Genomic DNA, 10,802 nt, shown 5'->3' on the forward strand with positions numbered 1-10,802 from the left:
CACACACACATACACACACACACACACACACACACACAGTATCATCCTAAGACAGATCCTAAATGCTTGATTTGGCATCTTACCCCTAAACATGTTACACTCTCATTTAAATGATTATGTAATTCCTATCACTAATTTTCTGCCTGGCTGTGTCCATTTGTACTGTCACAAGGTCTCAAAACTAATGAGTCACCTGCAAAAAGGAAGATTTAAAGATTATTTTAAAATACAACAGTTTTGGTTAAATAGTGACTTGGAGCCAAGCATGAATGAAGTAATTCCTTAGAGACAGTGAGTCTGGGATATCCTTGATCTGACTGTCCCACTGCTGGGACAAGGGGTGAATAGTTGTTTCCATTTCTTTGTAGTTCAGTGTTAGACCCAGCTATGTAGTCTTGCATTCTCCTCTCTGCCCACCAACCCCCATTTATTTTTCTCTAACCCTCGGCCCATAATGTAACCAGAAGTTTTCAGAAAGGGCGTTCTGATTATAGCATATACGTACCTAAAGCTTTCAAGCTCCTTACTAGCCCTCGGGAAAACGCTCGCTTTCTACGTTGCTGCTGCTGTTTGTTTGAAGTGGCATGGTTGGACCCGACTTCCCCATCTGCCTCTCCTGCACTGATGCTTCTATATGGAACAGAGTTCATCCACTCCCTGCAGACTCAGAGTCCCAGTTAAACTTTGTTCCCAACACAGGAACACACACACACACACACACACACACACACACACACACACACACACACACACGTCATATTCTCACATGCAAGTATGCATGTGCACAGACACTCACACACCTTCTTCACTTACATCCATTTTTGGGCTTAGTTCAAGTTTGATTTCTTACAGAGGCTCCCTATAACAGCACCTTTTAAAATTTCTGTTTTTGAGGGCGAAATGACCTAATAATTGGATCCCCTTCGTAGTACTCTTAGGGTTGTTTTTGGAGCATGGCATTAATAATTGCAAGCAAAACACCTGGTCTATCAAGGTCTAGCACAATAGGTATCTTTGATCCCTGACACATTTGGTGTGTTCTATGGTGAAGGATCATTATTGACATCCACTTACTATAGACCGGAGCTTAGAGGGAATGTTGAGCAACCCTGTTTGTACCTAAGGGATGGTAAGTATTTTTGTAAATAAGCAACTAATACAATGGATAGCCAGGGCTGAATCCCCTTCACTTCAGCATTAGCTGTTTGTGCTTTTGGCCTGAATGTCTCCTAGTGACTTTTTTTTTTTTTAATTCATGAGGGTATAAGCATGGATTTGATTATTTCTTCAGGAAATCAGTGACCCCGAGATCCTGGATCTGGTCCACAGTGCCCTTGGCAGGATGACCGTGGTCCGGCAAATCTTCCCATCTGCAAAGGATAACCAGAAATGCATGAGGAATAACCACCGCATCTCCTCCCTGCTCTGTGATCCACAGGAAGGCTACCTCCAAATGCTGCAGGTCAGTACAGAACAGTCTCTTCCATACATGGCTCTCACCATAGCCTTGGTCTAGACAGGCAACATACTGGGCCTGCTGGGCTCTAGACATACACTATTACCCACCCACTATAATGACTAAAATGCTGTCATTCACTGAAATGGAATCCAGTTGACTGCGTATAAGTGTTTCATCTCATAGTAGCATCAGTGCTAGGTAATTACACCTGATATCAGCAAGCAGGGACTACTTGCTCAGAAGGTACCTCTGGTATTTAAAAGCTACATGATTGGAATGGAAAGATTGCTTTATGCTGAGTGCCTTGTGGCAGGGTGGGAGCTTTTCTTTGTCTTTTTCTTTGTAAGAAGTCACTCACACAGACACTAAGCTTGTAAAACACTTAGCATAGCCCTAGCACATCTGCTAAGTGCCAAGGCATAGGCCAGACAGGATGCTACAGATCTCCCCAGAGCAGAAAGGCCAGAGAACAGGTTTCCAACATGGCCACTTGCTATACCCATTCTTATATAAGAGCTGTAAATGTTTATGTTAATTCTCCAGTCACTGTTGTGGTATGTGTGGTCTTTATCATCTGGGAATGTGGCCTTGGCATAGTCAAGAGGTATTCTGCCTGTGGTTGGTGTAGTCAAGAGGTATTCTGCCTGTGGTTGGTGTAGTAAAGAGGTGCAGATTATTGTCTGTAGGAATCTTTAAGAACAGCAAAAAAAAAAAAAAAAAAAACAACAAAAAAAAAAACAAAAAAAACAATTCAGGGGACACATGGCATATAATAAAAGAAAATGTCCCCTTTTGGGTTTGTGGAAATTACCTGTAACTTTGCCTGTAGGATATACTCACCACTCAGCATCTGAAATCAAGCCCACCTTCTTTCCCCAACCAGGGTGAGGAGTAGAAACCAGAATTGAGATCAGGGCTGGCTGTATCTGTCCCATGGTGTCACCACATAAGAAGATCTTTATAATGGGGAGGGGACCATGGGAATCTTGGGTGGGCTGTTGATACATGTAATTAGTGAAAGCCTTGAATCCACTCTCTAATCTCATGTTGTCAGAAGGAGAAGAAAGCTTGTCTCCTAGATGTGCCACATGAGAGACTTGTTCTCAGTGCTTAGGAAACATAGGAGCACCCACCCTCCCTTGTCACACACTGTGATATCCATACATTGGCAAGATAGAATAGCCAAGATCTTTCTGAGGCTGTAAGGATTTGATTAAGAAACTAGAGCATGGGCTTCAACAGTGCCGTGAACTAGAGATGTTGGATTGGGTATTAGAAAGGCCTATGGAATAGTTTTCCTTTGTCTTCTTTTCCTGGGGATGGAAGAGGTGACAAGGGTCAGGTGTGTCCCTCTTACTAGAACACTGTCTGCATCATTCTCACTCTCCTTGTGGGTATGTGCAAAGCTGGACAAAGGACTGGGCAGTATGAGTATCCCCACTCTGTACAGGTGAGGGGAATGTTCTTCCTTGCTGGGCCTAAGGCCATGGCAGTCCTCTCCTGGATGATCTCCTAGCCTCCCTCTCCCTTGGTAGAGTTTAGCCCTCTCTAGTTTCTACCACCCTGTCCTTTCACCACCTCCTATCCCTCTGTCCATTTTCCAGTTCTCATTAAGTTACATTGCTTCAGTTTTCCTCAAATTAGAGTCACTTTCAATTGTACATGGGCAGAGTACATGAGCAGTACAGGATGGGGCAGAGGAGAGACTGTTTGTCAAAGTCCATGATAACAGCTTTTGCTAAGGGATGACTGTCCTGACACCTGTAAGAGTCAAGCTACCTCTAGCACTTCAGTTCTGCCTGGTGCAAAGGGTCTGCTCTCTGGAAGAGGACAAGGGAAACTAGAGGGCTGAGGGGAAGGAAGTTCAACTGATGGCATCCTGATGTGGCAGGTACCCAAGCATGTAACAAAGGCTCTGGGCCACATATTTCAGGGCCCACTTCCTTCTCTGTTCTTTCTGAGACATGGGTACCACAGAAAGAGGACAGCTAAAGAACAAAACCACTGGAACTTGTTCATGACAGTTACATTACCACCACCTCCACTACCACCACCACCACCACCTCATAAACCAGACTACCTGGGTGCAAATCCCAACCATTCTAGCTACCATTTCCTCACTTAGTATTTATTTTTTTTATTCTATGCCTCTGTTTCTTACATTGTCAAGTCAAGATATGCAACTCTGTTACTATGATGAATCTCCATGAAAATAAATGAGAGAAAATGTGGGAAGTATTTAATACAAGACTTGGGCTGTTAAGAATACCATCAGATGAGGTGGCCAGTACAACTAATTTTCCACAGGAAGGCTGAACATGCCTGCATACCTGTGTCTTGGTAGGTGTAAGCATTCCCCTGTATAGGAGAATAGTTCCTATCCCTCCAGGCCTGTGTCACATGATTTGTGACTCTCATGTCCCCATCACTTACTCAGCTGCTCACTCACAATAGCCTTGTCTGAAGAGAACAGACCATGCTTTTATCTATTTAGCTCTTCATGAAAGACCCTGCTCACTGAAGACCATCAATAAGAATATATGAGATGAGTCTGCTAATAATCTAGGACTTGAATCCCAAGTTAAATGGTCTCTAGAAGCCTCTTTATAGAGAGATAAGTAAAGCACTTTATTAAAGAAATCTCTTTTCTCTGTCCATTTGTTGTGTCTACATCCTTCTTTGGGGCTATGATTGGAGGGGAGTGTGGATTTATTTACTCCTCTGCCCAACACTTGGGCAGCTTGTAGATTCATCTCATTTACAAGCCATTCCCTTCAGTTTCCTCAGACACTATTACCACTTCTTTCTTTCCTAATGACAGTATAGAAGGCAAACTAATTTCTACTAGCCTCTAGCTGTGAGATTTATCGAAAAGACTCGAACATGCTTAGAACAACTAACTCAAGAAAAAATTGCTGTCATGGATTATTAACTTTGTCTTGATGAAATTAATGAAAAGTCCTCTGAAATGGAGCCCCCAAGTCTCTCTTTGCTCCTTCCTCAGATGGCTGCCCTTGGGATGTTGGTCCTAGCTTACGGATTGTCAAAGCACAGGGAATTTTTGCAAGGTCATTCATCATCTGTCTTCTCTATCAAAGAGCACTGGTCTCTGAGAAACTCTGTCTTAGTTCCGTGGCCAAGGATTTCTGTTTTGAAAAGCTAAGCAAGTACTATTTGCAAATCAATTTGGTTGCTATTTAGTACCTATTTTCTTCCAAGTCCCTTGGAAGAAAAATACCTAGGTGAGTGGCTTCCAGTGGTGTCATTGCACTTGCCTGTGTGGGGCTTGTTTATTTTTTTCCTACAAAGCACTGTCTGATTTGGATGTTTCTTGTTTTTGTTTTCTTGACAAGTTAGTTTAGGACTTGTCTGACTCAGCCTGTAATAAAAGTGATAACCAGTCCCCTAGAACCCTGAGAATTTGCTGAGATTTCCCAGGATGCCTTCCTCAGAGCAGAGTCTCCATTGTATCCATCACTGGAACTGCCTCTTCCAGGGACTTCAACTTGTAATTGAACTAACAGAAATGTTATCACATCACCACCCCATCTATTCAAATGTGTTTCCCGTGTATGGCAGGAAATGGCATGAACTGTGGTGTCTTGTCACTGTGCTGGCTTATCCAAGCTGTGGGATCCAATATGGTATTGTCAGGAAATGTTCCCAAGACTGGAACTTTGGCATCTTCATGCTCTTAAATGTTGTTGAGTGGCTTAACAAAATCACCTCTCCCTCTGGCGTTCAGTTTGCTGAAGAAAACCACTGACCTGCTTAGTCCCCATTTCCTAGAAGCTTTCAGTTCTTTTCCCTAGTGATGGTTTGTCAATCCAGTAAGAGAAGCTTTTCCTCTGGAGCATCCCCCAGGCTTCCCTAACCAGCTACTCAGATTTCATGTTCCTTCCAGAGCTGTACTTAATGGTAAAGACTCCAATTGGCAATTTAACAAGTTCAGTGTGGAAGGCTGCATGAGTCAGGCACGTTGTTGGTCTCTGTGGGTACAGCTGCCTGCTACTTGAGTTGCAGGTGTCCACATGTGCCTTTGTAGCTGAGAAAGGCTTATATGGAGACAGATGCTCTTCCATATTCTCCCTTCTGATGAACAGGGCCTCCTACAACCTCTTTACCCTCAGCTGCCATCTGCTTCCTCCTCTGGCCTGGCCACAGTGCCCTCTCAAGACAGGTGGGCTAGCAGCAGTTTGGCACAGAGGCCTTGCCTGGGGATAGATTGTTTGTGCTGGGGCATCTGGATGTCAGCTTGTCCTCCCAGCTGGACCCTCTGTTGACTGCTTATCTGACATTGCTGGCCAACCAGAGCCTGTCCGCAGATTTGGTCAGAGGTCAGTGTCTGCTGTTTATCTCCATGATGTCTCCCCAAACAGCCCACTTTGTTTGATTAATGATAGAGGGAAGAGCATGCTGGGCTCTTTAGAAGCCTGGAAGAAATGTGGCCCTTCTTAATAAAAATGTTCTTGCATTTCCAGCTCTGGATTGTGAGGGTAATGGACTGGTGAGAGATTTCTGCTGACCTGTGTGGCTTTGACCTTGGCCTGCCATTCATCTTCCTTTTCCTTCAAGCATGATTCTAACCCTGATAATGCAGTGTGCAACCATCCCCCGGCCCCCAGAGCATGAGTAGGACACAGCTGGCATACCCTAATAAGTCTTGACTGGAATCTCAGACTTACTAAGGAGAAGTGAAGCACCAGGAGGCAGACTGTCTGGCTGTGCAGTGGGACACACACATTATCCTGACCTGCTCAAGCCCTTCCTTTCCTGGCCAGTGGAGGTGGCAGAGGACTCAGCCTACTGGCATCCAGACAGGATTAGACTCAAGGCCCTCTTGAGTTTATCAGCATATTTTAGGAAAGCGCTTATGTGGCACATTAGCTCAAACCCTAATCCTTTCTGTAGTAAGTGAACAGGCTCCCTACTCCCTGCCTTGTTAGTACCTCGGTAGGAAATATGTTTTTTTCCTGGTTCCATTTGCACAACAAAGCTATACCTGCATGAGCTCCTTATTGTGTTTTGAATGATGTATTTCTGTAACATTTCTATGTTCAAACCTAGTTCCCAAGGTGGTTGTATTTGGATGTAGGGGCATTGGAAACAAATGAGGTTGTCACAGTAGAACTCTCACAAATGAGAGTATACTTACCATCTAAAAGTAAGATTAGAATTCCCCACTTCTGAATTAGGACACGGGAAGAAGGCATGCTATGAACCAGGAAAGAGACCCTCATGAAACATTGACTCTGATAGTGCCTTGATTTGGGATTTCTAGTCTCTGGGAGTGTGAAGAGTCTGTGATGTTCTGCCATAGCAGTATGCTCTAAATGGCCTTGGAGTCCACGATAGTGTCACCACTGGTTGAGCGGAGTGACTTCCCCATTGTTTCCCATCACCCTTCTCAGGCATGTTCATTTCTAAATATTGTTCCTTCTCTCTCCTCTGTCTTTCCCTCTGCATCCTACTCTTTAAGCAAATGCTTATTTTCTCATGAAGATCAATTTAACAATCTTTCTAGTGGCCTTTATTCCTGCTGACATAGGCATGTTCCCAGATTAAACCTAGGTACTAATGTATTGGGAATTCTGTGCTAATGTTTAAGGAAAAATAGCATCCCTTCCCTAATGCATCTGCTATACATTGTCATTCATCTCTGAGAAGAGGTATCCTCTATGCAAATAACTTCACATCTCTTTAATTCCCAATAATAGGTTTAGAATGATCTATTGGACTGCCCTTAATTTAGAGGAATCTATTGAAACAGCTGTGTGTAGTGCTTAAGTTGGACATTTCTCAAATGTTCTCACACTTTGTTCTCACAAAAACCTTAAAATTGGGAATTTTGTTTGTATTTTTATTAGGGAGAATGTCATATGTAAAGACATTTCTCCCGGGGACCTAGGAGAATGATGGCTGATACATGGGGTGAAATTGGAGGAGGAATCCACCAGGACACAACTGTTAGAGAGACCATGCCATAGGACACTTGTAAAGGATCAGCTATGCAGGGTAGAACAAGAAGGCTTAGAGCTGAGTCATGGTGGGTGATATCTGCCATCTCCTAAGGAAGAAATGTGGCTCTGGAATCATGCTATAACAGTGGAGACTGTATGTGACAGTTTTAGACAGGACCATTTGAGAAGCTTCTTCACAGTTATGCTCACTGAACCCATGCAGGAGAAGGGTCTGTGTGGCAGAGTATAGAATACGATGCTTCCTACAGGTATTGACTCACTGCTGACTCTTCTTTTCCCAGGTTTCCTGTACCTGTGGTATTCTTCTTGAAGAGTCTGTGTGCCACCACCAAAGGCTTTTATATTTGAGGCCTCAGTGAAGTAGGAATGTGTGTTATGATGCTTCCCTCTCAGGAACCTGGCTCAGAAAACTACAGAGCTCTCCATAGACTCTACCTCTAATCATATACTCTGGGCCTTCTCTGTGAGATATCAGTGCATTCAGCCTTGAAAAACCTGGCTTAAGCCTCAGTACCAAGGCAGATAAGACTATGTTGCCAGGAGGCCAGGGACACATGTCAGCAGGTCCAAGTGAGCAGACACAGGTAGAGTTACTAATCAGAGTTGATTTTTGCTTAGTTTCCAGCCCTTTAAACTCTACAAATCAGGTATAAGTCCCATGTGCCTTTCAAAGTATATATGGCCAGAGAGCCTTGAGGAGGAAGATGGTGCTGGAAAATACAAGTTAATTTTCCATGGTTCTTATCCCTAGAATCTGTGTAACAGATCCCTGCTGGGTCCCAGCTACTGAGGATACCCTGGGCGTGACCTCTGCTAATTTGATTTGAATTTAGGAGCCTGTATAAGTACTACACTTACCCCTTCCACTCTTCTTTTTAAATCTCTGCTGCCTCTAAGAATGAAAGTATATATAGAGACAGTAGAAGAAGCCTTTGCATGCAGAGCTGTTACCATCTGCATTTTAGGGGGAGAATAACCAGGAATGTCACATTGCACCTATCCAGGGTTCCAGATCACATTGCACTTCATTGGCATAAACAGACTTCTACAAGCATTCAATAAATGAGTATGATGTCACTCAGCAAGTGGGTATGAATAAAGATCTAATTCTGTGAAGCTTCCTGTTCATTTAGAGAAGAGTACCAGGTTCCCCAAAGGACCCTGTACAGTCTATGGTCTGCATGTTTTCCCTTGGCTGATAAAATTTGTGTAGTTCCTTGCGACGATAGGAAGGAAAGAAACATAGACTCCTTCAAGACACATCTCTCTGTTTTGTGGACTGTAGCTCTAGCCTGTGCTATTTATTTCCTATGAGTGAATGTTCATGTAGCTAGGAGCTTCTTTCTTCCCAGTCTCTCCTTGGCTTATCTAATACTGACACATATATCTATTCACCTGCCTTGAGGAAAGCCTTTTCTTTATTCATGAGGACCTGGAAGAGCACCATGAGCATAGATTACATGTTCCTAATACATGTTATTCCTCCCTTTTTGCAGAAAACACACTTCTTAACATGTCTGACAATAAAAGCAGGACCTTCCATGCTCTCTGTATTCCCTACATGAAACCACCTTTGAATTCCGATAAAGCATATCATCTATAGGTATACAAAACAATGCTAGTTTCTGTCCCAGGATGGGCAAGTACTGAGACATCTTCCCAGGTACAAGAACAAAGTTAAGAGAAGATGTAAACATAAATAGGTACAAACAGTAGTGAGGAGATCAAGAAGTCATTTTCAGTAGGTTATAAATGAGAAACAAATGAAAGATCTTACCTACCAAATTGGAAGCAGCAAATCTTTCTTTCCCAAAGCTTTATATTTAGATGAAGGATTAATGTGTGCAATCTTAACAAAAAAGACTCATCAATTTCTTTGCCAGCCAATCTATCCACCCATTCCTATCCTTGCCTCCAATATCATCCATCCATCCATCCATCCATCCATCCATCCATCCATCCCCATCCATCCTTCCATCCATCCATGCATCCTACTCATCCATTTCAACTGTCCATCACTCTATCACTAATCAATTTATTACTCATCATCTACCCACCTAGCACTTATCCACCAACCCATCCATCTACCCACCCATCTACCTACTCATTCATCTATTTATTTATCACTCCTATCTGTCTGTTTGTCTGTCTGTCTATGGATCTGTGTCTCCACAGGGCATTCATCAATCAAACACTGATCAATCACCAGACTTGCATCTTTACTTGTGGCAGGGTCTAGAGATAAACATTCAAAAAGCTCAGAGTTTAGTGAGGTAAACATGCCTATGAACTGATACCATGTAGAATGTTATGGAGGAGGGTGCATCCACGGTGATACGGGGGTGGTTCAAAGACCTATCAGTTCCAGCAAAAGATCATTTCTCAAGCCAGCTCCTTTGAACCAGAATCCATTCACTCCCCTAGGCAGATGTAGTTGTGGGAGGACTCAGGGCTTTCTTTGGCCTTTCTGATTCATGCTCTGCTTTTTCCTCTTTGTTGCAGGCCTTTCGGCATTCACACGGGTTGTTGAGTGCCTTAATTCATTGTGATTAGAAGTGCTAGGGGAAAAAGGAAAAAGTCTTTTGAGTGTCAGTCTGGGCCAAAGCTGAAGTAGCACAGTAGGCTCTGATCTGATATGGGAGTGAATCTGCAGGTGTGGGCATGGGTCAAAGGGTCTTAACTGACTAAATAGCACCAACTATGAGTGGGCAGATTAGTGCTCCATGAAAGTCTTAAGAAATCTTCACACCATCAAGGACTCTCATCATTTAGTTATCCTTTTATAAAGAAGAAAAGGAAGAAAACTGCTCAAACTCCATACTAGTTTTTAAGTGGTTTATATTCCTTCATAAGAGCATCTCCATTACAAGTTTGTATTCCAGAGGGAGAAGGAAACATTGAGACAATTCTTCAGAGGTGGGTGCTCTGGGGGGCTGTTTTGTGGTAGGATTAGGAAGAGAGTTAGTCTTCTTCCTTGAAAACATGCTCCTCTAAGCTTGAACTGCCTGGGACATAGTCTTGCCATCACCTTCCCCATATGACAGCGACAAGTCCCCAGTGGTAGGAATGTTCCTTCCTCTGATGTTAAGTCAGCATATGTGTACTTCAGGCGCCTGAAGCGTAACCATGACCTTGCCATGGAGTTTCCCTTTGGCTTGGGACCCTTGTTTGGGCTTCAGTCATTAGTCATGTGGCCACATTGCAGTCATTTCTGTAGTATCCATCCTGTTCTTACTCCTATAGCATGATGTCTGTGGTGATCACAGGAAGGATGCAGCTCAGTGGCAGGCGGGACAGAGTTCTTCATCACTGGCCAGCGTAAAGGAAGTGATGATCTCTTTTTTTTTTTTTTTTTTTTTTTT

At 43.3% G+C, this 10,802-nt stretch overlaps 1 protein-coding gene across 2 annotated transcripts in view; it reads left to right on the forward strand.

The window, feature by feature from the left end:
• The window catches only part of Grid1 (glutamate ionotropic receptor delta type subunit 1), a 719,786-nt gene that overhangs the window by 465,864 nt on the left and 243,120 nt on the right, over positions 1-10,802 (forward strand). For both annotated transcript variants that reach the window (XM_031363059.1, XM_031363060.1), the window contains exon 6: positions 1,292-1,462. In XM_031363059.1, coding sequence (XP_031218919.1) covers positions 1,292-1,462 — 171 coding nt within the window. The remainder of the gene's footprint in view (positions 1-1,291; positions 1,463-10,802) is intronic.

Source organism: Mastomys coucha, unplaced genomic scaffold (assembly GCF_008632895.1).
Source record: "Mastomys coucha isolate ucsf_1 unplaced genomic scaffold, UCSF_Mcou_1 pScaffold9, whole genome shotgun sequence".
Lineage (NCBI taxonomy): Eukaryota > Metazoa > Chordata > Mammalia > Rodentia > Muridae > Mastomys > Mastomys coucha.